General features: G+C 45.1%; 4 protein-coding genes across 5 annotated transcripts; 3 read left to right on the top strand and 1 right to left on the bottom strand.

Moving 5' to 3' along the window:
• Window positions 1-1,460: 1,460 nt before the first annotated feature.
• Window positions 1,461-9,631, top strand: LOC131882523 (ubiquitin-like modifier-activating enzyme 1). 2 transcript variants are annotated; one of them, XM_059229679.1, is made up of 3 exons: window positions 1,461-1,671; window positions 5,817-9,009; window positions 9,283-9,631. In XM_059229679.1, exons 2-3 carry the CDS (start codon window positions 5,817-5,819, stop codon window positions 9,453-9,455), a joined length of 3,366 nt encoding a protein of 1,121 aa, XP_059085662.1. In that variant the 5' UTR covers window positions 1,461-1,671; the 3' UTR covers window positions 9,456-9,631. The 2 variants fall into 2 exon arrangements, with proteins under 2 accessions (XP_059085662.1, XP_059085663.1); XM_059229680.1 differs by lacking the exon at window positions 1,461-1,671 and having other exon boundaries at window positions 5,591-9,009.
• On the bottom strand, window positions 9,565-24,958 carry LOC131882526 (thiamine transporter 1-like). The gene is made up of 8 exons (XM_059229683.1): window positions 24,839-24,958; window positions 13,180-13,592; window positions 12,916-13,087; window positions 12,699-12,854; window positions 11,219-11,452; window positions 10,962-11,154; window positions 10,735-10,876; window positions 9,565-9,922 (listed from the first exon to the last, which is right to left on the bottom strand). Exons 2-8 carry the CDS (start codon window positions 13,477-13,479, stop codon window positions 9,731-9,733), a joined length of 1,389 nt encoding a protein of 462 aa, XP_059085666.1. The 5' UTR covers window positions 13,480-13,592; window positions 24,839-24,958; the 3' UTR covers window positions 9,565-9,730.
• Window positions 18,392-24,649, top strand: LOC131882522 (multidrug resistance-associated protein 1-like). Its single transcript, XM_059229678.1, has 3 exons — window positions 18,392-20,647; window positions 22,153-24,145; window positions 24,240-24,649. Exons 1-3 carry the CDS (start codon window positions 18,437-18,439, stop codon window positions 24,566-24,568), a joined length of 4,533 nt encoding a protein of 1,510 aa, XP_059085661.1. The 5' UTR covers window positions 18,392-18,436; the 3' UTR covers window positions 24,569-24,649.
• On the top strand, window positions 24,577-26,276 carry LOC131882525 (adenosine deaminase 2-like). Its single transcript, XM_059229682.1, has one exon. The coding sequence runs from the start codon at window positions 24,716-24,718 to the stop codon at window positions 26,252-26,254; it is 1,539 nt and encodes a 512-aa protein (XP_059085665.1). The 5' UTR covers window positions 24,577-24,715; the 3' UTR covers window positions 26,255-26,276.
• Window positions 26,277-26,900: the final 624 nt, after the last annotated feature.

The raw sequence follows: 26,900 nt of genomic DNA, 5'->3' as shown, positions 1-26,900 counted from the left end.
CTCCCTCAATAATCATGATTTGTCGAAACAGTTTCCACAATCGCCCGTCATATACTTACCACTTATTATCGGTTCAAGAATGGACTGGTCCAGTGCTTCCAGAAGTCTGGAGGAAAAAAGCGCTAACTATCGTCGAAAAGTTCACGCAAAAAGTGCATGGGATAAAAAATGTGCGATTTAACCCAAATACAAAGCATTTAACCTCACCCGAAACCCACATTACGCCTCTTGTGCATGGAAATGTCCATGAAAATGCAGTCCTGCTTGTGGACTGTACTTATTTTCATTCTTTTCAGAGGCTAAAGAGGCTAATGTTTCAGGCTCGCTTACTGTATCTATGGCTTCTATGGCAACCATTCATGTTATCATTTGAATAGCGCAATGAAACTGGGACTTGGATAGCCAGGAATTGAACCCATGGTAGCACAATAGAAAGTGGTGGTAGTCTGCTTTCGTTTGATCAAAAATGAAAACTTCCAATGATATTTGACCTAAAGAAATAATGATTGAAAATTGATGGTTTTGTTATTACTTTCAATCAAATGACCCTGGGTTTGGTCACGAACTTCTAGAAATATGGACTGTGAACGAGCTTCCGCCGAAATTGGCCTGCTCTTGGTCATAGCGACTCTGAGCCACCAGTCGAATAAAAGTAAGAGCATAAGGAATGTAGATCTCTTCAATTCAAGGCAGGTCATTTTTATATAGTTCACTTGTAAAGTGGTTCCATTTCAAAGTTATATTGTCAAAAGACAATGCAACTGACCAAAATAATGAATACTCATGTAGTGTTTACTACGTAACTTTGAACATATTAAACCGAGGTCGCTAAGCATTGTTTTGGGGCTCGAACTTGACCAAGTTCATTTATTCAACAAGATCTTGGGATCCCATCTAGTACTTATTTGGAATAAAGTGAACGGTTTAAGACAAAGCAAATTTTCCCAGTCCACATCTTTAGCAGTCCGTGGTTTGGTGGATTTGCTGAAAGCACAACCCTTGTCAAGAAAAAATAGCAAACGCCAATCACATAGTTGCCATTCGGGGCCAGTAGCGCAAAATATGCCCGATCGTACCACATCTGGCGGCACTGAACTGGCCCTCCCAAACCCAAACCCAGAGAGAATGATAAACGTTATTCTCCACCGATTAGTTGGCCGTGCTCATTTTTTTTAATTTGTGGCAAAATGCTAAAAGGTTTAGATAGAGAATTTAGGGGTTATAAATATCGTGTTAGCTTAGCTTAGGTTAGGTTAGGTAAGGTTAGATTAGGTTTGATTCGGTCAGGTTAAGATTAAAAAAAGTAGCACCGCCAACTAATCGGTGGAGAATAACGATTACCCGAGAGCCTCCACTTATCCACTTTCGTTGGTGACCAAGGGAGGCAGCCCATGGTCACCCTGGCCGAGAGTTGTTTGATGCCGAACGAAACTTGGTTCGGTTGTTCTCGAGTCTCAAGTCAGTCTGGTGGACGAGCATCCCTGGCCATCTCTCACTAATCACTGTACTGCGGCCTGGCTGAGTCACGATTTAATCCGGATTTGCCCCGCCCCGATCCGCCCCGCCCCTCTCGGTCGATCGATCCCCGATTCCCGAGTTCAGAGCTGATCCCCGACCAATCTGTGGTGGTGTGGCCTCGAGAAATCGCTTTCTCGATTGTCAGCATTTCAGGTGAGCTGAAGAGACCCACCCATCCAATTTGGTATTGACAACCCCGGCCACACGCCACACCCATCCTGTCATGCATTGATCCATTTTTGTGTATGGGCCCATCATGACCCATTGACCCATTGTGGGTAGTATCATCATCAAGGATGTTTAACGGCCCGGGTGGTTTGCCCACTAGGTTAGGTTAGGTTAGGGGGATCACTTTTGATGTTTCTGCTTGATCCATGGATGCCCATTGATGCGGGTGGCCAGCCTCGAATGTCCAGTTAAACCCTAAGGGCTTCAAACCCGTTGGGTTCCAACTCCCAACCCAGGTTTTAGGTGGTTTGAGAACATCCTCCAGAAACCATTCGTCAATCCAGATTAATGAAGTCTCGGTCGAGAATTTGGTCAGATCCGCCAACACGAATTCGTTGTTGGGTCAGACAACACATGAAGGTTAATGATTGGATCATAACAATGTCATAATAGGTGATCTAGGTGTCGGCTAGGGTTAGAAAATGTCCGTTCTCAATGAGACTGAATTGTCTAGTCTGGTATTGACGTCGGCGAGTCAAGAATGATTGATGCTTGCCCGTCCATGAGAGCAATGGAGATTGTAGCGATGAAACGATAGTATGGGAACTTGACCAGTGTCTGGACACATTCCACATGGAACTTAACTGGACAGTTGTATATACTATGAAAATATCCTTTTGCCTTTACAACCACGAGGCAATTTTTCTGGATATCTGGAATTTGGACCTACTTTTGGCGCAACTGATGCAAGGAGGGTTTCAAGCTCAAAACAAAAGAGTAGAAACTGGCGAAAGAAAAAAAAAACCTCGTAACCCGTTCACTTTATTCCAAGTAAGCCCTTCATACGACCACAAGATCTAGTTCATAGATGAACTTGGCCAAGTTTGAGCCCAAAACTATGCTTAGGGAACTCAGGAGATACGTCCAAAGTTATGTGGTAAACATTGATCAACTACATGAACTTTGGACAACATAACTTTGGCACGAACCTCTTTAGAAGTAAGTAAAATAACAATGATCTGCCATTAATTGAAGAGATTGACGTTTCTTGTTTTATTACACTAATTCGAAAAATGGCTTTTAATTGCTATAACCAAGAATGGTTATCATTTGGTGGGAAGCTCGTTCAAAGTCCACATTTCCAGAAGTTCGTGCACTAATCAAGGTGCAATTTGCCTCAAATCCGAAACACCTGCAGTACGTGGCCTTTTCCACAAAACTTTTCAAGATTCAGGGCTTTACAATGATACAATTTGTTTCGGGCCAGGATAAGCCTGTTCAAGGCGATACATATCTGTTTCAGAGAAATGGAGCAATACCTAATCTTCTCTGGAGGGAGTATTTCTTGTACCCCGAGAATTGCCAAAAAATGGTGTGTCAAGTGATCCACTTACTTCAAGACAGAAATTCAAGCCCATCAATCAATAAATCCGAACAGTATCTAGTGGTTTCAATTTAAGTAAATGTCTGTCGAAGGCTGATAATTTGACCGGAAAGCTAACCATGACCTGGCTATTTCGCTGTGAAAGCCTAAATTCATATTAGAATGGGATCACTTCCTATTATTTTGTAATATTTGTGGCCAGCTATATAAAAATCTTGATATTGAGAAACACCACAAAATCCCCTCATAAAATTGTGCCATATCACCGGCAACTGAAACGCGTTGGAAATTTTCAACACACTCCCAAGAAAGAAAACTGTTACTAAGCATTGAAGCCGCAAATTGACTTCGTAAGTTTTCGCACATGTCGATTCGCATGTACTGATTATTCCAAAGGCTTCTAGATAATGTGTGCGGACTTGTTCTACATTCTGCCTGAAATTATAGACCTTTGGATGGTCCAACTTTTCCCCAGCCAGTCCGTCGTTCGTAATTAGAGATGGGCGAAATATGCAAGCAAACTCCAAAAACATGCATAAAGACCAACAACTTTGAGTTTACACCGAGATTGCCAAAATATGCATTTGTCAGACACGGGGATCTGGCAGGTTCCTATTCGACTTTTTACTACATGTTGTCATCAGGTGAAAAAAGTATTTTTAGTTGTTCTGACCTAAAAGTGTGCCACTATTCAGATCTGCTGATGAGGAAGAGGACATTGCTTAGAACCAAGCCGAGATAGAGATAGACAAACGTGTCATTTTTGAAAAGATCAATTCATTCGATCTCAGTTTGGATATTGAGTAGAAATCGTAGAATTTGCGTGTCTGTGCTGCTGAACCTTTATTAGACATCTGAAACCATTTCTGGCCTATTTCTTGGGGGGTTGAAAGCGGATTGGATTGCGTCGTCTTTTGGGTGTGTCAATGAAAATGTCAAAATAATTCAATTCGTCGGAGTTCCCATCGTATATGAGGCTCCTCAGCCATTAGGCAGTGAAGCCAATGCTGGCCTTTAAAATGTGAAATATGCCCTGACAATTTTCTCCCACCACTAGTCCCAACAAACAGACGGTCTAATTTCGATGGACTAGTCGGGTCAGACACGACCGCCAGTCCCTGGTCTTTGTCCATTGAGAGCTTCTTAGCTTTTCAACTTAAAGGTTGGTCCTGGAATAAGACTGAACTTCGCCGGCTTCGGCCAAGTCTGGGGGGGTGGGCCAGGTTAGAGTTGGCCCATGAGTCAGCGTCTTTTGAGCTCGGCCTAGTCGAAAGTGGGCTGACTCGGCCATTGGCCTGCTTTTCGGGCCTGGTCTGGGCTGCTTTCGAGGCCGAATGGGCTTGACAGGAGGAGGCGAGGCTGCTTAGAACCCGACTGGCCTGGGCGGTCTCGGACGTGCCTGGTTGAATCTGACGGTCGGTGTCGACGGAAGCCAGGCCGGGCAGGAGGCATGACGGACACAAAAAAGAAATAGATAAAGGAGCTAGGAGCTCTCAATGCTGGGACCAGGATTGCCAGTTGGCGGAATTCATCGCCAAATAACTCAAAAGTGGCGGAATATGGCGGAATGAAAATTTTCGGTTTTTAAATTTCAAATGGCGGCAAGCCAAAAATCTGGCGGAATGAAAAAAGTATTTTCGGTTTTTAAATTTCAAATGGCGGCAGGCCAAAAATCTGGCGGAATGGAACCTGAAGAAACTTGTAGAAAAAGCATGGTTGGTAATGTCGCCAATTTTAGTTGTTGCTTTCATTTTGAGTTGAACATATTTTTACAAATATTGCAAGTTGTCCGGTGGCATATGTGGGTTGGTTTTGGGTGGAATTCTTTTTAGTGCAAGCTTTGACTCAAAGGGCTTTCACACAATAACCAAAGTCAGCTCAAGCGTTTCCCTAAGATGCAACTAGCATCCCAATACTCTACATATTAAAGAGCTAATGTTAAAATACTTTCATTGTAGTCCAGGTCTCGTCATCCTGAGGGAGAGTTGAGAGATAAAGCACTGACAGGAACCCAATTTGATTTAGAAACCTACATGGTTCCGGGTATCAATTTCGGGGTCCAAACCAGGAGACTAAAAGACTTTTGATCTTATAAGAATGTGAAAGTTCTTGAAACCTCTGGTTATGTTTTATTGATTTGTTTCATGGGCTCTTCTAAACGCTACAAGGAAATGATCCCCAGTACTATCAAAATGAAAGGTTATATTTCGTCTGATTATTACCCTTTGATCTTTGAAATTAGGCAAAAAGTGGCACAAAATTTTGCAAAATTAGTTCCAATTTGCCATTTTACATGCTCCTTGGCTTTCAAACATGCTTAAAGGTTTCCGTTTGATATATTTTTCCTCTGAGAAAAATATATTATGTCATTTCAAAAAGCCTTTTTTAGTGATCATTTTAGAGCCCTAGTACATTGATAATGATAGTGTTCCCTTTTGAAGTAAGCAAAATTGTCCAAATGTGGCGGAATATTATTTCAAAGTCTGGCAAGCCTGGCTGGGCCCCCCGAGTCCGTCATTGAGGCCAGGAGTGTGGGGGGGAAAAGAACGAGAGAAAGAGACCCCTTAGCAGAATCTAGACACGTACAGACCTATCAAGACCTTAGGACAGTTTAATGGCTATCCGCCCCGGGCTCTGAGTCGAGCGGCGTCCAACTCTCCGGCCCCGCATTTGCCCGCGTCGTTGGTCGTTCGGAGTCTAAGCCGTGTTCAGGTGCCATTGATGCGGTTGGTTGGTTTGCCCTTAGATGTCCCAGAGCGGCACCTCGAAGCAAGCCCTGGCCGTTGCTGATCCTTCTTGTTCCGCTGCCAACTCGCCGCCCAACTCGCCACCGGCTCTCAAGCGACGAAAAATCCAAGAGGACAACAACAGTCCGCCCGTCGACGGAGGAGGACCAGCAGGACCAGGAGCAGGACCAGGCCAGACCGACCCACACCAGAACGGGGCCAGTAGTAACGGCTTCAACACCATGACGGGCTCAGCCGCTTCCCCCACCGCCAGTAGCCCGGCCAAGAACGGCAATGCCGCCAACGGCCACGCCAAGAACGGCAATGGCGGTGGAGCGGCTCGGTCCGAGGAGGCCATCGACGAGAGTCTCTACTCGCGCCAATTGTACGTCCTGGGCCACGAGGCCATGAAGAAGATGGCCCAGTCCAACGTGCTGGTGTCCGGCATGAAGGGACTGGGCGTGGAGGTGGCCAAGAACGTGATCCTGGGCGGCGTCAAGTCCGTGACCCTCCACGACACGGAGAACTGCCAACTCCCGGACCTGTCCTCGCAGTTCTATCTGACCGAGGCCGATGTGGGCCAGAACCGGGCCACGGTCACCCTGCCCAAGTTGGCCGAGTTGAACAACTACGTGGCCACGTCGGCCTCCAGCCTGCCGCTGACCGCGGCCTTCATCCAGCAATTCAGTGTGGTGGTCCTGACCCAGAGTTCGTTGAAGGAGCAACTGGCCATCAGTGAGATCACGCGGCCCGCGGGTATCGCCCTCATCATCGCCGATACCCGCGGGTTGTACGCCCAAGTCTTCAACGACTTTGGCCCCAACTTCACCGTGATCGACACCACGGGCGAGCCGCCCATCACGGCCATGATCTCGGCCATCAGCGACCAGGGCATCGTGGCCTGTCAAGATGAAACCCGCCACGGTTTGGAGGACGGCGATCACGTCACCTTTGCCGAGGTCGAGGGCATGACGGAACTCAACGGGGGCCCACCCCGACCCATCAAGGTCCTGGGCCCGTACACGTTCAGCATCGGCGACGTGTCCCAGTTCTCGCCCTACGTCAAGGGCGGGATAGCCACTCAAGTCAAGATGCCCACCCAAGTGGCGTTCAAGCCCCTGTCCGAGGCCCTCACCGACGAGAGTCTGTTCCTGATCACGGACTTTGGCAAATTTGACCGACCCGCGCTCATGCACTTGGCCTTTATCACGCTCCACGAGTTCCGCCAGGCTCAGCAACGCCTGCCCCAGCCGTGGAGTCAGAGCGACGCCCAAGCCTTTGTGGACCTGGCCAAGTCGCTCAACCCGCAGTACATGAACCTCCCGGTCGATGAGGCCTTCGAGCAGTTCCAGGCCCAGTTCGCCAAATTGGCGGCCGGGGATCTGAGTCCCATGGCGGCGGCCATGGGCGGTTTCGTGGCGCAAGAGGTGATGAAGGCGTGCTCGGGCAAGTTCATGCCTGTCAAGCAATGGATGTACTTCGACGCTCTCGAATGCTTGCCCGCCGACCTGTCCGGTCTGACCGAGGCCGAGTGTGCGCCGCAGAATTCTCGGTACGACGGTCAAATCGCCGTGTTTGGCCGGAGTTTCCAGGCTAAATTGGGCGATCAGAAGTATTTCGTGGTGGGTGCGGGTGCCATCGGCTGCGAGCTCTTGAAGAACTTTGCCATGGTGGGCCTGGGGGCCGGGGCTGGCCGGATCATTGTCACGGACATGGACTGCATCGAGAAGTCCAACCTGAACCGGCAATTCCTGTTCCGACCCTGGGACGTGCAGAAGGCCAAGTCCTCGACGGCAGCGGCCGCCATCAAGGCCATGAACCCGAACATGAACGTGGAATCCCAAGAGAACCGAGTCGGGCCCGAAACCGAGGACACCTATCACGACGGCTTCTTTGAGGAGCTGGATGGCGTGGCCAACGCCCTGGACAACATTGAGGCCCGCACCTACATGGACCGTCGTTGTGTGTACTACGGTCTGCCCCTGCTGGAGTCGGGCACGCTCGGCACGAAGGGCAACACGCAAGTGGTCATCCCTCACGTGACCGAGTCCTACAGCTCGTCTCAGGATCCGCCCGAGAAGAGCATCCCTATCTGCACTCTGAAGAACTTTCCCAACCAAATCGAGCACACGCTCCAGTGGGCCCGCGATCTCTTTGAAGGGGCCTTCTCGCAGGCCCCGCTCAACGCCCAACAGTACCTCGAGGACCCCGAGTTCGTCGACAAGACCATGCGACTCCAGGGTGCTCAGCCCATCGAGACCATCGAATTGGTCAAGAAGATGCTGGTGGACGAGAAGCCGTCGGACTTTGCGGATTGCGTCGCCTGGGCCCGACTCTACTTCCAGGAGTTGTATCACAACCAAATCCGACAGTTGCTCCACAACTTCCCCGCCGACCAAAAGACCTCGAGTGGACAGATGTTCTGGTCGGGCCCCAAGCGATGTCCCAAGGCCCTGGAGTTCGATCCCAATTGTCAGGTGCACATGGACTTTGTCACGTCCGGAGCCAATCTCATGGCCGAGGTGTACGGGATCAAGGGCTCCCGCGACGAGTCGGACATCGCCACCATTCTGAAACGCGTCAACGTCACCCCTTTCAAGCCCCGCGACGGGGTCAAGATCGCGGCCAATGACGCGGAAGCTCAGGCCCAAGCCCAACAAGAGACCTCGGACCAAGAGACCCTGACCAAGATGGCCCAAGACCTGCCGCCCCGTGACTCGTTCAAGGGCCTCAAGATCAGTTGTCTCGAGTTCGAGAAGGACGATGACACCAACTTCCACATGGACTTCATCGTGGCGGCCTCGAACCTGCGGGCCGAGAACTACGGCATCGCCCCGGCGGACCGTCACAAATCCAAACTGATTGCTGGCCGCATCATCCCAGCCATTGCCACCACCACCTCCCTGGTGGCCGGGCTCGTGGCTCTGGAGCTCTACAAGTTGGTCCAGGGACACAAGAGTGTGGAGGTGTTCAAGAATGGGTTTGCCAACCTGGCCCTGCCCTTCATCACCTTCTCCGACCCGATCAAGGCCCCTGTGGGCAAATACTACGACAAAGAATGGACCCTGTGGGATCGATTCCTACTCGAGAACGACGGCGACAAGGAGATGACATTGGCCGACTTCTTGAATCATTTCAAGGAGAAGGAGCAGCTAGAGATCACCATGCTTTCCCAAGGAGTCAGTATGCTCTACTCCTTCTTCATGGCACCAAGTAAGTAATTTTTTTTCTTTTACTTCATTATTTTTGTCTCCGTGTGTAAAAAAAAAGGAGGTAGTCAATCAATTGTAGGCACACGGCATCAATTTGTTCTTGGCTTCGTGCTGAACTAGCATTAATTCCGAAGGTAATGTTCTGTGTGTCTCGTGTTCTGAATTATCCTCTTAAGACTAATTTCAACGAGTCGAAGTTGAAACGTGGAACTGCACTCGGATCTAGTCTGGTCGTGAACACTAATATGTACGTGTTCTTGTTGCTCTTTCCCAGAAAAGCGAGAGGAACGTCTGAAGATGCCCATGTCGAAAGTGGTGGAGTCCGTGTCGAAGAAATCCATCCCCCCGTACGTGAAGGCGTTGGTGTTTGAACTTTGCTGCAACGACAAAGACGGAGAGGACGTTGATGTGCCTTACGTTCAATACAAGCTTCCCAAGAAGAACTAAAGCCGAGCCTTCCTCCCTCCTTCGATGTGCTGAGGAATATGATGTTCATTGGAGACCGATCAGTTTCTACACTTCACCACCTCCCGAGATCCAGCTACATACTTCTGAATAGCTCGTTCTCGGAATTTATTGTAATTGACACACGTATAATATAAGAAAAAATCTAGCGTCGCTCACGAGACAGTATATCATCTTTTGCTATTGAAAAGTGAAGCTATTAGGTGTACTACGTTCATAGGGTTCAAATTGGTTAAATGCTAACTAAGCGTTGTCGATTACTGAGGGTCGGTGGAACCCAAGGGAACTTCCCGTCGATTGGGTTCCAAAGAACTGGACGAGGCCTCTGGATGGATCCACACGCCTTGAGCTTGGATTTCTTGGAACAGACTTTGGGTCACCATGGCTCGGAGAAACATGATCAAAAAGATGGCTCCAATCACGATCCAAAAACAGCCATAGACCAAGAACTGGAACAAGACAAGGAGGGTCTCGTGAACTATTTGCCAATCAGTAAAACGAACCGAGAGTGCATTTTTTCGAGAAAGGAACTGTCATCTCATTACTACTATTACTCATATCTATTCACCTTTTTGTAACACCACCCTAGCTGTCTTTTTTTTTCTTTTTTTTGTCATTTTTCTCGTAGTGACCAAAAAACACTTGAAGCTTTTGGGGTAACCCCCTTCCCATAAGTTGAGGAATGTCGTGATTCAATAATACGTACACATTTCGTAGGGTTGGGTCGAGTCTCATGATTTTCAAACATCTTGTCTAACTCGAGTTCTTGGCTGGACTCTAGCTCAACAAAAACAACATAATACGTACTGGGTTTTGCCTCAATGAACCAGGATCTCTCGGTCATTAAAGAGGTTTTGCTTCTCTGCAAAAATCTGGCCTCTTATGGGTTGCATTTCTTATTGAGGAATAACCAAAGCCCCGACATTTTGTTCATCCCAAACTAAAAGTGTTGTGGTCAAACTTTTGTTACTCGGCAAACCACCCGAATGTCAAATCGTTGAGTACTATTCCTTCTTTCAGTGGCTAATATGAAATGTTGTTGACCAAAATACCAACATGGTGTGTCCTCTTTGAAATATTTGATCATGAAAATGTGGCTTAATTTTGCTTGATTTCATTACTTGTTGGCCTGATAAGAAGAAGGTGAATTTTTACTTCCCTACTTCCCGACTGATTGAGCGGATACATAATGTTTGTTAGTATCATCAGTATTGGATTCATAACACTATCAATTTATCAAGTAAACAAATGTTTCCATTACCTGAGTTCTGGGTGGTAGGGCCAATCCAATATCGTCTGCCACCACCATCGTCAAAACGGTTTGAAACAACAGGGCCAAAAAGGTATTGAATCCAAACACCAAACCGTAACAATCGTCTCCAATATGTCGAGCAATTTCGTAACTAATTCACCCCCAAAGAGCGCGGAAAGACTCTACCTTAATTATCTACTCGTAGATGTGTCTGTTTATCTTTTTTCTTGATTTACCTGGCAACGGTGATGAGCATCTGATAACCAGCCCGAAATAAAAAGTATCCGATATAAGCCACCCAAATATCATCGGTCACGGCGATGGCCAGCAATAAAAGGCCATCCAACACCGAGAGCAGGAACAAGACTGGCTCGCCCACCAACACCCAATTGAGCCGCACGAATCCGAGGGCAAACGCCAAAAACGCCCCTGCACAAAACCAAATCGAATTGATGTTTTCCCATGGGATGATTAAATGCTGCCTTCTTCGAACCTGCCAGAGTGGTAAGGGCCTCCACAGCCCCATTGTATATATGGTCCGTCCCTTGGACGGGTTGGATGGTCTCCCATAGGGGTTGGATGTAGTTGCCCACTTGGAAGTTCCCGCACATCCCAAGGGCCCACCACACACTCCATTTCAGGATATAAAGATTGCCAAAGGATTGGCAAAAGTCTCTTCGAACGTTGGCCAAAGCACGGGCCCAGGGGCCCGAACCTATTGAGTGATCTGAAAGATGGAAAAGTGGACCTTCAAGTTCGTGCAAGAGCAAGAGCTGAGCTAGCTGACAGGGCAAGTCAATTGACACTCATTATCATTTTGCGTCCCAGTGTTCTCAAACCTCTTTTCGGCCCCTACGACGTCATCCCATGAGCCAAAGCTGGAATATGGATTGGGGATTACTCTAGGGTACTCTCCGACCATAAAGTACCCTTGAAGCGAACGTCTAGATTCTGTCTGTTCTACGAATGATGAGATTATTAGTGTCGTCCAAAGGTCTGGAATACCGTGATCGTTTGCACGTGTGGGTCTGTCTTCGTTGGAACGCAAGATAACTGCTTGAGAATGAGTGGCCTTCTAAACTTTTACAAAATATCCATAGCTAACCTCTCGGTCATTCCATTAATCAAAAGATAGGCATGCCCAGTGTCTTGTAGGAAAGCATCACCAGGTGTCTGTGGTGGAAAGAGATATGCGTAAACCTTTGGCAAAATCTTCAGCCTGAGCAATTTCTTTTTTCTTCTCGTACTTAAAAAACTGTGGCGTCCTTCAGAATTTGGTTGACACCAGGAAAACGGAACCGAATGAACTGACAAATATTCCAACACTCCGCTTTCTATTCTTGGTTAGCTTAATCGTTGCCATTTCATAAATATTTTTCATGTGTTACAGGGTGGCCCATTTTCAATGTCACTTTGAAAAATTGCTATAACTCAAAAAAGCCCACTTTTTGCTGTCAATTTGTTGATAATCTCAATTTGGAACATGAATGTTCAGCCGGTACGCTCAATCTCGCCCGAGACATTGAACCATGCTTTCTCTAAGGCAGTCACAAGGTCATCTTGCTCTTCCTGCTTGACATTTCCTGATCGTGGCAGAAAATTTGAAATTGGTTGCAAACAAGTTGAATTAGAAATAGCGAAATGAGAGTATCCCAAAGTTCAAAGACATTTAAATCGACCTTCCCTGCACATAATTGTAAAAATATGAGACCATGTCACTTGGAGAGGGGATGATTTTTTCCCAAATTGGTCTCTTTTTTTGCGCAGTGTGTTCATAATTGGCATTTACAATAGCTCTAAACAGGAAACTGAACGTTTTCCTTGTATCATCTGTATAGTCTCTCCACTTTATTCGAGCGAGTCAAAGTAAGCATAGATTGTTGGATTCCGAGTCACCTTTTCAATATCCTGCTACTCAAAGTCAGTCAAAAAAAGATTTTGTGACAAGGCAAAACCAAGTAGCTTGACATTACCTTCTAGAGCTTCGTTCTCCGGAGAATTCACTGGCGAAAAATCGTCATGATGGAAGTAGATGGTCTTGGTGACTTTTGGCAGAAAGAACGACACCACGGTAGCCAAAGAGACACTGGCCAAAGACACAAAGTTCAAGCCTCTATAGTCGCACAGACCTGCGAATATGACCTAATAACAAACAAACCATTTCTTTTTAACATGCTTTTTACGATTTACCCGATGATGTCAAGATTTGAGCCAAACAACCGGACAGGAACCGTCCCAGGAGCAACGCCACTCGGGTCCAGGATGTCACTGCCTGGAAATGCTGTTGGTTCACTTTGGTGTAAATGTAAGAATAGTAAGCCACCTCTGTCGAGGTTGCAACACCATACACAAATTGCATGAGCTGGAAAGAAAATATTTTGGTCAGAGCTCGACTCACGAAACCTAGTCAATTTCGCCTCATTGCACGCAAAAAAAAGACGATGGTAATCTTACCTGCATGGTGGGCACTCCCTTCCCATAGAGAAGTAAAATCCATGTTCCAATGTAGGCAAAACCCTCAACCACAATCACGGGTTTGTAACGCAATAGGTCGGTGAGCAGGAACACTAGGATCAACACGGCCAAATAGGAATACGTCCACACGGGATAGACGTCATAGTAAGCCTGCTCGAGTGTGATATTGCTCCATTTGGGATTAATCAGATACTCGGTGAGGAATGGTTCCGAAGGTCGCAATTCCTTCAGGAATCCGTAAAGACACAACAAACTCGTGATTGCTTTCCAGCCCTCCATTGAACACACTCTCTCATCGCGTCGTCCTCATTGCCAATTCCTGAGTACGGACTCTATGGAACCGGTCTCATTGTGCAATATCAGCTGTTCTCTTGGCTTTCTCAAATGTCAACCTGAGAAATGGAGAAGGAAAATTGTGTCTTCGAACATCTCCCTTGATCATGAAAATAATGAAGGCAAATCAATCTCTAGGAGCTCTTGTAACCAAACGGTCTCAGAGGCAGGGTTAGTCACAGTTATTGGCCCTTTTGAGTAAAAACCTGTATGATAAATACCATTTTAGCATATGATCCAATGCAACTTCAGAAAGCCAAGCGCACGATGTCGTCATCAGAGAGTTTGACGCAAATCCGATCGCGCATGACGTGGGAAAGAAATATTCATTGTTTGAGGCACATCCAGATCAACGGAGGGTCAGGTCAAGAAGTATGAATTACAAAATGTAGATATTGTCTCCTGCATTCCCGAATCGTACGAGCAACAACATAAGGTAATATGAAAAAAACTAGCTAAGATGCTACCGATTAGATCAACGCTGGATTTTGTTTATGGATAGAACCTTTTTTTTCACTCTATTCGCAGTTCATGCATGGTTTTCAATATCTGCTGCAAGTTTCAACAAAAAAAGATTCATGTTTTGCTACTCCCAAGAGGGCCCTTGTAGTTGAAGAAGTAAAAAAAAAAACTGAAGATTTTAACAAAACGTGATTCGCAAAATCCATCGTCCCAAAGGGTGAAAATTCGTTCTGAAAGCTTTGAATCAAATTTGCAGTACAATTTGGGAGTTTTGGCATCAGCTGGAACACGTTATCTTACAATCACTTTTCATTCTATTTTTCTTACTCGTCTTAAAAGCCCAAGACTTGTGTTGTGTTTTTCTTGTGATAATGCAACACAATAATGATTGTGTTCTCGTCAAAGTCTATCTTTGACGTGCAGAGATATATTTTATGTGTTTCACATGTTTTCCTGTCTCTTGGTTTCATTTCGATTTCCTTTCATTACTTTTCGTCAAAATGAACAAACTAACGAAGAACGAATCTAACATGTCAGACAACGGACTATAATTGCAGTAGCTTTATCACTACAGGTGCCCACCTCTGATCATAGTTACTGTCGTTTTATTGAATAATTAGGCTCTGATAACAAAGTGGCTCCCGCTAAATTCTGAAAATTTTGTATATTTTCCACAGAAGGCATAACTAAAAATGAAGGATTTCAGGGTATTAACACTCCTTTGAGGGGAATGGTTAGACTTCCTCTTGTCATTGCCCTCAATGCCATCCGTAATTCAACGGTGAAAAATCGGAAGAACAAAGGGGCTACATTGACCTGGGTCCAAAGGATGCCAATTGATCCTGACAAGATTTCTGGGATTTAATGGACCAATATGTGTGCTCAGTGTCCTATTGACAGGTCTAAACACCCTCTGGGTTCAAGTTCATGGAGAATTTTTCGTTGATGGCGATGTTAAGGAGGGGCTCGACATGCCCCAACACTCGGCCTTTCAGTTGGAGCAACAAAATCGAAAAAAAAAAATGCTAGTTCCGGATTTATCTCAGCCCAACCCCATCATGGACGTGGAGGACCTCGTGTATGGTCATAGGGCATTCTAAGATTAAGCACTTCCAAAACAAGGCGTGCATTGGGTGCTCTAACTCTAACAAGAGTGATCTGAAAACTAGTTGTACAATCTTGAATTGGTTTGCATTTTCTGAAAACCCATTTTGACCACCACTCCAATGCTTTACTTATAGTAAGTCCTCTGATCTTAAATTTACTGCATTTGCACAATCGTTTATGGTTGTCAATCGCACTCGAATTGGTCGAACGTTTTGTGCTGTAAGTAGCTACTAGCCAGAAGAATGATGCTGCCGTGTGCACGTCAAAAAGGGGGTATGAATGTATTATTATTGGTAAATTTCTTGCACAACACAACTGAAAGTGCGGTCCCACATATCAGACACCATTCATGTGTTATAGAAATCTCTTCTTGGTTCCTTAAAAGAGCAAAGCAAAACCAAAACAGGAGTACATCATGGTTATTTCGTGGCTAAGTTTCAAATGCAATCGATTCCCCTTCAAAGGTGTCTCTCTCAATAGGAACAGTGATAGCTATGAAACTGGATTCGCTTACAATCTGAAATTGCAAACTTTAAACCTGATCCAAGCCTAAGCATTAACATACCCATTCATCCTGTAATCGTTGATAAATCCAGTAACAAGCTCAAAAAGTGGCTCTGCGCATTTGACCAACAAGACATGGGGAGTAATGAAGTAATAAGCCCTTGGGGGTTTGAAATGAAGCGATTTTCTTTGGCCCAAGACAGGCATATTTTGTAGGAGCACTTGATTTGGAGGCAACATTTCAAGTGCTTAAAATGGCACGATTTTTAAAGCAATGCACATCTTCTTGAATCAACTATAGGTTGCTGAATGTAGCTCTGTAATTCAGGAAAACGTGCATTTTCATCAACAACATGAATAAGTAAAAATATGCAATTAACGTGCCACTTGATTTTCTTAGACTTAAAACTTTTCTTGGCAATACTTCTTGTTCTATTTGACGATTTTTTTTCTTTTGTTTTTTGTTATATTCTAGTCACCGATATCAATTTACATTTATTACTACTCCTGCTCCTACCATCATACTCGCCACAGACATTTTCCTTTATTATTAATACCTCCACAAACGATCAATAAATATCTAGTCAACAGCCACCATCCGGCAATCATACATGGCGCAAACAAGTACATTGTTAAAAAAACTATTTGAGCACACTCGACAAGATTACCAACAAGTCAAAAGACGCAATTTGTCCATTTTTCCATGGAGATAGTGTTTTCAGCAAGTATATTGAATGGAACAGTCTCAGAGTTCCAAAATAATGTTTTATTGCCTTTGATCATATTTCTTTGACCATAGTAATTTGGATGATTTTTTCATGATTCATACGACTGTGTCTGGTATAGCAAACCACTCTGTTAAGCGAAAAAAACCGCACGTTTAACCGGATAACTTGATGCAAGAATGTCAATCAGGCCTTCAACCCCGCCAACTTTTAAAGAAGAGATAAAAGTTGAAGGATTCGATACTTAACATCAAACTCATTTAAGATTTACACGATGTATTCACCTGCAAACGTCATCCCTACGAATTTGGCTCTAATAGACAGGCCTCTCCGTTTCAAATGCAACACTTATTTTGATCTTTTGCTATTTTTTTCGCAGTTCGTTTTGGAACCCAAACCCAATGCACCTCGGAAGAACAGTGTTTTGAGAAGGTGATTGAAAATGGCAAAGCCTTAATGCCGACGCGTATCGCAAGTTATTAACTCAGTATGTGTTTCCCTGGGCTCAAACCACCTATGGAGAAGCATGGTTGTGGCAAGGTGTCACAATGCAAATAAGCGGCAAAATGTTCTGAAGTTTCACACCCCAGGCTCTTTTGGATAAGCTGTCTAGGTCAACCCACAGCCCAGGTTTGTTCACTGTTCGACTTTGCAATCTTTGGGCGTTTGAAGGGCAAGTTGTCAGGTGTCTATCTTAAGATGAAAGAGCTTCATCAAGGACAGGTGCTTTAAGTTCCGCTCCGGACAGGCAACATCGAGTAACATACATTGCTCTAGGTCCTAGTTATTGATTGCGTTCAATTCCATACCCGTGTACTACAACATTATTTGCCTTGTAGTGCGTATTCAAAACTACTAAATCAAAAAATGTTGCATTTTAAGCGCACCGGCCTGTATGTATAACAACATATTTGGTATTTGCCATTTCTTTTGTGAAGAATTTGAGTGATTATCATTTATACTTTCACTAAGAATTTGGGGTAGCATTCCAGTTCTCAAAATGACTTTAAGAAGGTAATGAACACATTGATCTTTTGAAGGAATATTTTTAAAACATACAATTGATGATCAATGGCCAGTTGTCCATCCATGTATGATACGAGAAAATCAAAAACAGCATGCGATAAACTGAGCATGGATTCATGTTAAAGTACGACAAGCAAATCGAGTCAACATATTATCAGAACAAGAGATTCCTTTTGTGAGTATTTAATCTCATTAATGACCAACGCAAACAGGAGTCTATCACTATGCATGTGATACCATAACCAGCCGGTTTCCCACTCTCAAACACTTCACTAAAAAACGTTTTGTACAACATGAAATTAGCTTGGTCTATGGACCTTTTGCACTCCGGGATACAAAATTTGCCTCCGTCAAAAGAGTAGTCAATTATTAGCTTATTGCATAGTACTTTCTGATCCCAAATATCAATGTGGGGGTTAAATAGTTTTTTTATTTTCGATATTGATGATGAATGAATTTGTAAACCCGTCATTGGCGGCAACTTGGGCCCGCCACATTAAGTACTATTTCACGGACCGTTAAGTCTTTCAATTTCAATTTTTCACGAATTACTACTAATATGATAAGAAAGCCTATCAAAACTCCCCTCCTCTTTAATTTTATCATTACGTTGCTGTAACATTTTAACTTTGACCTCCGCCTATACCGTTTGTGATTGTGGAATGTGGAAAATAAACAATTGGATATACGATGAATGTCATCCTTTTCATGCACTTCATCCTCCCGTTTCGATAAATAGGACTAGAATTATGTTAAATTTGGCACCAATGGTAGGTTCGCTTGCTGAAAAGCAATAGGATAGTCGCAGGCCAACGAAGCGGAACTTTTGGTTAACTTTATCCATCTCAATTTCCCACATAGAGGACGGGATGGATGATTTCGTGCACAATGACCTATGCTTTCCGTATCACAGGGTCATGAAAAGTGTGGCCAATTCAGGTACACTACGAGTTTGCGGACAGGAGAACTGGTTTTGGTTTCGATGGCTCGGATTAGTTGTTCAAAACCATTTCAGTGGTCACAAATTGTTCAACGACCAAGTCGGGCATTTACCTACCTAGCAATCGATCGTGTTGGACATGGGGTTCTGCCACGAGAGGTTTTGGGATTTCAACCTGACAACTCATGACGTCAGGCCAGATTTTACCCCCTGCTTTCACCACACGGTGTTGGTTTACATTCCGTGCGCTTTCTTTTGGCTTTTCGTGCGCTTTTACGCAACCCTGTTCTGGACGCATCGGAACGACAGATTGTGCCTGTCTTTGAAATTCCCTCTCTTTTCTGCTCGTGTTATTGTTGCCGTCGCATTGGCCGTGATTCAGATCGCCAATCTCTTGAACATTGCCCAACATGGTGCCCGGCCCTCCGGTGAATGGTTGGCGTCCCTCATTTTCATTGGCACCTTTGCCTTGGAGACGTGTGCCACGTTTGTCCACCATCAGGAGGGCCACGCCCGATCGTTTATCCAGCTCTTCTTTTGGTTGATCCTCATGGTGTTCCAGGTTCCAACCTTGGTATCCGCCATTCAGGTTTTTTACATGCATGACTCAGGACAAGTCTATGAGTTGAGTCGGGCCGGGATTCAGTTCGTGTTTTTCTCGTTCATCTTGTCCGGGCTTATTCTTCAGTTTTTCTCGGAGGCCTCGAACACTGAAAACACCTTGGGGAGTTCAGAGCTCAACGCTTCGGCTCCGTCACTTCTACTTTTCACATGGTTGAACCCATTGATTTGGAGTGGCTTCAAAACTCCGCTACTGAAGAGTTCTGTGCCAGACTTGGGCCAAGATCTCCAGGTTCAAACTATCACTGGCAAATTTAATAGACACTTCACAGTTGACCGCGTCAACATCAGACGGCTTGGCCAAAGAAATGGAGCGTACAGCTCAACAGGAAGTGAACATAAAGTGGACAGCGAAGCAGACATAGGGAATGCTGACGTGGTCACAGTTGATTTAGAGACATGTCTCGTGCAGACGGACAAGCCTCAAATTGAAAGGGCTTTGATTAAAGCCTTTGGAAAAAGGTTCTTCCAATCCGTGCTGTTGAAAGTGCTCCAAGATGTCTTGAAGTTCATTGCCCCTCAGATCCTGAAGAACCTCATAAGGTTTGCTCAATCCACCAACGATCCAGAGCAAGGAGTTTGGAAAGGTTACTTTTGGGCCTGCTTGTTGTTCAGCGTCAACCTGGTTCAAATCCTGGTACTTCAACAGTATTGGAAGCAATGTTACCATGCTGGCATGGAGATGAAAACTGCCACGGTCACTGCGATATACAAAAAGTCCCTGAGACTCTCCAACTCTGCTCGGAGACAGTACACTCTGGGGCAGATTTTGAATCTCATGGCCTCAGATGCATCCACTATTGAAGAAGTTCTCCCTCGACTCAACATGGTTTGGTCAATGCCGTTCCAGATCATTTTGGCGGTTTTCTTCCTCTATCAAGAACTCGGTCCCTCTGTGTTCAGTGGCGTGGTCATCTTGCTGATACTAATTCCATTCAACATGGTCACAAGTCGATATGATCGGAAGTTTCAGTCTGCGTACATGAAGGTCAAGGATCAAAGGATCAGATCCATGTATGAGATCCTCAGCAACATTAAGATCATCAAGTTCAACACGTGGGAAGAAGCCTTCGCCGACAAAGTGCTGTCCCTTCGTACTCACGAGCTGAAATTTCTGAAAAAGAAGGCCACCCTCCAAGCCTTCATCAATTTTGTGTTCGGCTCTGCTCCAATCTTGGTGACCCTGGCCAGCTTTGCCACTTACGTGTCGGTCAGCTCAAGCCACCACCTGACAGCAGAGAAGGTTTTTGTTTGCATTGCTCTCTTCAACCTTCTGAGACTTCCAATGCATCTTCTCCCGTGGTCCATCACAGAGACACTGAGACTTGTTGTGAGCATCAAGCGGATCAACCAGTTCTTCGAAACCAAGGATCTTGAGCCAACTCCGGTGAAGTTAGCCAGATGCAGCCCTCATCTAAAGTACTCAATTAAAATAGAAAATGGACACTTCGGTTGGGAAGAGGCAGGTCCATTATCATCGGCTATTCTGAAGAATATCACCGTTTGTGTCCCTCAAGGCTGCTTGGTGGCAGTGGTGGGCCAAGTGGGCTCGGGCAAGTCCACCCTGCTTGCAGCCATTTTGGGTGAAGCTGAGAGGCTTGAAGGTGAAGTTTGTGTGAATGGTAGCACCATTGCTTACGTCAGTCAAGAGGCTTGGATTCAGAATGCCTCAGTGAAGAACAACATCATCTTTGCCAAAGACAAACCAGATCATCAGTGGTACAAACAGGTTAGTTAGTGAACTTGTTCTTAAGAGTGGGGATATTCTCAAAATGGGAACCCCTCCAATGTTCAAAATCTCAACAAATAAGATTTGAAGGAACGAGTTTTCCATCTCTTTGGACCAACCAAGAACGACCGCGTCACTGGACAGATTTTACTCTGGCCAAAGCTCTCGTATTGAGAAAGGCTTGAAAAGTGCTCGAGCTTTTGCAAACCTGCTCAGCTAGTTGGAGCCCAAAGGGGCCAGGCATTTCCAAGATGTAGCTAGACAATCGACTTGTTAAGCCCATGCATTTTGGCGCAAACGTTCAATTGAGTCTAAAATTGACAAACATTTCCTTTGCTGATCCAATAATAAAAATGTAAATAAAATGAAAAACAAAGAAACCACCGAGAAGTAAATGCAGTTGTGCGCCAAGCATTATGTAACAGGAAGAACCTTTCTGACCGCGTAACAACTTTTTTCACATTTTCAACTTTTCGTATTTTGATAGCTGTTTTCAAATTTTCGCAACTTTTTTTCGTATTTCATCCCCTTTTTGCGTTTTCCAACTTATAAATTATGTCGACCAAAATGACAACTTTTTATTTCGAAGTCTAATTCTGACAATCCAGCATGAAGCCTTTGAACAACGAAGAGATGGCAATACGTGTGCTGGAAACAGCATTTAAGATGTCGTTCAGAATCGATGTTTCTAGAATAGGTGAGTGATTTGCCACATCTGAGTTCTCTTCTTCCTTCGTCTAGAATAAACCAGGTATACTTTTAACATAATTAAAGGTCTCTCTGAATAGACTGAGTAACTTTTTTCATTTAGCATTCAATGTAAATACTAATTATCTTTCCATTCAACAACCTTTTTCATCTTACTCTGGTATAGACGCAATTAAGGACCAAAAGATATTTAGCTCTATCCCAGACCATCCTTCTTGAAGCTGCTTCTCAAGGTGTTTGTTCCAAGAGGCCTGTCCCATCGAGCTGACCCTCATTTCAAGGACTGTCCATTTATTCTCGATGGAATTAAGGTCAGATAAACATGCGTTTCCAAACATTTTTCGAGACTTTTGACTTTTTGAGGTGGAGCACCATCTTGCAGAAAAATAGAAAATAAAAATAAGGGGGTGAGTTTCTTGTGGGGTCAATGGGCCTGTGATGAACTTCCTCTTCATGGGCAGGGAGGGCTATTTTAGACAAAATCTCAGCCTGGTAGTATTAGGCATTTACTAGCAGGTGCCTTTGTTTACCCAAACATCTTCTTCATTCTGAGAAGCAGTGGGTATGAAGCGAGAAATATAAAATGCCGCTAGACTTCAATGGTGTGAGAACTTTACGGTCACGGTGTACTCTTTATGAACCTCTGGGAATAATTGAGTGGTCAGAAACAATAAGCCATTTGTACACACAAATGGAAACTTGCAATCTTAATATCATTTTTTTTTTTGAAAGACCAGCAGAAGGGGAAGCTGTTAGTGTTTTTGTACTTTCTTTAATTCCCTTGTTCATTCCGACAGGTTATTGAAGCTTGCTCGTTGGAGCAGGACCTTCATCAACTGATGGATGGTGACCAAACGTTGATTGGCGAGAAGGGGATCAATCTATCCGGTGGTCAAAAGCAAAGGATTGCCATTGCCCGAGCAGCCTACTCTTCCGCCGACATTTTCCTTTTGGACGACCCTTTATCAGCATTGGATTCTCAAACTGCCAGCCACGTCTTTGAACAGGTTTTAAGCAACAATGGGATTCTAAGGCATTCAACGCGAGTATTGGCCACTCACAACACATCTATTCTAAGCCAAGCTGACCTTGTTGCCGTTTTGAAGGATGGAGAAGTGGCAAAGTTTGGCCCACCAGGCAAGGTCATGACTTCATCATTGGAAATATCACGTTTAGTGAAGTCTCTGGAGGAAGAAGAACAAAACAAATCGAAGCCTGAAGAGGACCAAAAAGAAGACACGAACAAGTTTGATAAGCTCAAAAAACCCTCGGCGAAGGATAAAAAAGAGACTGCCTTGGCGCAAAGGTTGAAAGACGAAGACGTTCTGACCGGCAGAGTGAAAGGGCAAGCCTACCAAAAGTATCTGAGAGCCTTGGGCATTCCCTTGTGCGTGCTCATCCTTGGCCTTTTCATGGCCAATCAAGCAATTTCCACTGGAACCACGATTTGGTTGGCAGCTTGGTCCGACCATAACTCACATGTCCTGAGTGATTCTGAGGCCAATGTTAACTCATCCTCCAGCCTAAAGAGGGAGCCAGCCAATGGTTTGTACATTGGGGTATTGGGCGCCTTTGGAGGCGCTCAAGCTGTCTTGAGCTTCTTGAGGAACCTTGTGTTCTTTCTAGCCTGTGCCAGGGGCAGTAAAATCATTCACAATTCCTTGTTTGGTGTGATAATTCGGGCCAAAACAAGATTTTTCGACATCACTCCAACGGGAAGTATCATGAACCGGTTTGCAGCTGATTTAAACGTAGTGGATCAACCCTTGCCCAATGCTTTATCGAGCTTTCTCTTCACCTTCATGGAAGTCACTTCCGTGCTAATCGTCATTAGCATCACCACACCCATCTTCATGATTATCATAGTGCCCTTGGTTCTGGTCTACACCTTCCTGATTCGGGTGTACATTCCGAGCTCTCGCCAGCTCCAGCGGTACGTGTCCAGTACCAAATCTCCCATCAACCTTCACTTCAGCGAGACTATCCAAGGGATCTCGACCATCCGAGCCTTTCAACACGAGAAGATATTCAATGACGAGTTTGAATCTCGAGTGCAAGAATACCTCCGTTTCCAATACACTTCCGCAATGGCCACTCGTTGGTTGAGTTTGCGTAGTGAAGCCCTCGGGAACATTGTGGTTTTGGTCGCTGCTCTGGTGGCAGTGGCTCAGAGGAATATCTTGACCGCTGGATGGGTGGGCTTAAGCATCACTTATGCCCTGAGTGTCACCGAAACGTTCAATTGGGTCCTTCAAAACGGTAGTAAACTGGAGGAGCAAGCCGTCAATTTGGAGCGAATCCGCGAGACAGAGGAGCACGCGCCTTTGGAGCGGCCGTGGCAAAAGCCAAGTGCCGATCCCAAAGATCGCCGATGGGTGAAAAAGGGGGACATCGAGTTCCGCAACCTCACTCTCGCTTACGACGAACATCTCGAACCAGTTCTCAAGGGCATCAACCTAAGCATAAAATCCGGCGAGAAAGTCGGCGTCTGTGGACGAACAGGGGCCGGGAAGAGCTCTTTGGCAGTGGCACTCCTGAATTTGGTAGATTCTTGGAGTGGTCAAATGTTCTTAGACGGGATTGACGTCCGGCCGTTGGGTCTTCACTCCCTTCGATCTCAAATCACAATGATTCCTCAAGACCCTGTCATGTTCAAAGGGACCATCAGACAGAACATTGACCCTTTTAACAAATTCAAGGACGATGCCATCTGGGATAGCCTCGCCAATTGTCACATGGATACTCATATCGAACGCTTTTCCGCCGGTCTTGAGCACCAAGTTGAAGAGGGTGCGTATATATGTGCGGTGCATTTTTTTCTTTTATAGGTCTATGTTGGAAGGCTGCCATTTAATTTGGTTCTTACCACTTTTACTACTTTCAGGTGGGTCCAATTTCTCAGTGGGTCAAAAACAGTTGATTTGCCTGGCAAGAGCGTTACTCAAAGACAATACAATCGTGTTTCTTGACGAGGCGACAGCTTCCATGGATGCCGAGACTGATAAGACGATACAGGAGACTCTTTTCCGAGAGTTGGAAGGAAAGACTTTGATTACCATTGCTCATCGCCTAAACACCGTCTTGAACTATGATAAAATCCTGGTTCTTGATGAAGGCCAAGTGGTGGAGTTTGACACACCGCAACACCTTTTGAGCGATGAAAACTCGCATTTTTATGCTATGATCCATCAGTCAAAAGGCAGCCTTGAGTAACAGGGAAATTATGCAAGCGATAAAGCTTACTCTGCACGTGTATATGTGTGTAAGTATGTAAATAAAGAATAGAGCATCCGACGACAAGACTCAAACAAGTGGCTTCAGTTCGCGATAATAAAACATTGACTCGCAAGGCCCTTAAGGATGGAGCATGTCTTGGAACTTCTTGTGGTGCTCAGTCAAGTGCTCTTGTTGATCCAATCTAAGACAATTGGTGAATATCTCGCTGAGCGCAATGAGGTCCTGGAGAAGGAAGATCAATCCTACCTTGGTTCAGATCTTGCCCTGACTTTGGAAGAGATTCAGTTCAACCAAGTTCTCATGGATGCCAAGTTTAAGGAGCTTGACGAGGCATTCCAGCTGTCGCACTTTCCGCCAAGTCAACATTTCTTCCTCGCCAAACCTCAGATAGAAGCCTCCACAGTGTTCCAAATTATTCGGCAAATGCCCAAAGGAGGGAACTTACACACCCATGACCTTTCAATCGTCTCTTTAGATTGGGTCATTGCCAATATTACGTATCAACCAAATCTACTCATGTGCATCAAGCCAACAGACGAAAACCTTATTTTCTCATGGCTCCCATTTCCCTCGAACCCGCCAAATTGTGACTGGCTCAATGTGGCAGAAGAACGAAGAAAAGTAGATCCAGTCGTTTTTGATCGCTATTTAAGGAGTTTTTTATCCTTGGAGGTCTCTGATCCGTATGATACCTACCCAGACATCAACCGAGTGTGGCAAAAGTTTTTCAAAACCTGGGATACAATACATTCGCTGATTTCCTCCAAGCCCATTCTCAGGGACTACATTTGGCAAGCCATGACGGAAATGCTTCAGGATAATGTCCAACTCCTCGAGATTCGGACCTTTCTTGACGCCCAATACTGTACCAACAATGTCACATGCGATCCCATGAGCTCTACGGACATTCTCGACTTCTTCCAAGAGATCTCTACCGAGTTTAGCTCGGCAAATCCCGATTTCTGTGGCCTCAACATAATTCTCTCTCGTTCAAGGATTAACGATGACCTTGAAGACTTCCCATCCTGGTTAGCTTCCATCGGCGATTATCAAAAGATGTATCCGGATCTAATTGCTGGCATGGATATCATGGGACAAGAAGACCTTGGCACCTATCTCGTGGCATACGCTGAGGATATTCTGGCCATCAAGGAGACATACCCGAACCTAGAGTTCTTCTTCCATGCCGGCGAGACCAACTGGCAAGGCCAAGCAACCGACAAAAACATCATTGATGGCATCCTATTGGGGGCCTCACGGTTAGGTCATGGATACGCCATAACTCGGCATCCCGAAGCATGGCAAATGGCCTTGGATCAAAATGTGGCCATTGAGATCTGTCCTCTATCCAACCAGGTCTTGACTTTGGTCCACGACCTTCGAAACCATCCTGCCTCAGTGTTGATCCAATCCAACTTTACAGGATTGGTGATAGCCAGTGACGATGTGGCCATGTGGGGTGGGCGCGGTTTGAGCTTTGATTTTTACGAGACTTTCATGGGTTTGGCTGGGAGGGACATGGATTTGCGACTCCTGAAGAAGTTGTCTCTCAACTCTATAGAGTACAGTGCGCTCCGCGGGGATAGAAAAAGACAGTGCTTGATGAAGTTCGAGAACAAATGGGAGGATTTTTTGTCGAGCTATATTTCTCCTGTTGATTAAAATCACCTCCCAATTCAACGCAGCCACTTGTAGCCTCTTGTTGATGTGAAGCTAACTTTTTCCCTTTGTTGGACTTTTCATTTCAATTTTGACCGATGATGGGAGATAAACACTTAATCAGGTGTCAATGACGGATTTGTTTGAAATTTGTCTTTGTGAAGATGTCAATTTTCAAGCCTTTAAACAACCTATCGGTTCTTTGCCCAATGATTCATGAAAACAAGCCCTTAAGGCAAATTTCTGTTTTGGACTCAATCAATACGAACCAAAATTATAGCACACTCGGCTATTTTTTTGCATTATCCTGGTAGGATCCTGGCAAAGGAAAATAACTAATTGGGAACCAATTGTTGTCAAATCTACAAACTCGAAGAACCTCGAAGAACTCTCAGGAAATGAAGTGACGAATCATCAGAAGAGAATCCATATTAAACCCAAATCGACATGAGATTGGACAGCGTTGTACTACGCATCACTTCCCTTTGAACAGCACTCTCCCTATTCGGACCCCATATTTTCATGAGGTTTAGAGAAGGTCCTGCCTTCATCAGTGACCGACCGTCAATCGTTGGTGCGCTTGAGGCCTCGGGACATCTGGATCGCCTTTTCAACACCATCAGATCTTTCGTTCCGTGTTCAAAATGGA

Source organism: Tigriopus californicus, chromosome 6 (assembly GCF_007210705.1).
Source record: "Tigriopus californicus strain San Diego chromosome 6, Tcal_SD_v2.1, whole genome shotgun sequence".
Classification (NCBI taxonomy): Eukaryota; Metazoa; Arthropoda; class Copepoda; order Harpacticoida; family Harpacticidae; genus Tigriopus; species Tigriopus californicus.
The sequence above is the reverse complement of the archived record's forward strand: the minus strand, read 5'-3'. Positions and strand labels throughout refer to the sequence as shown.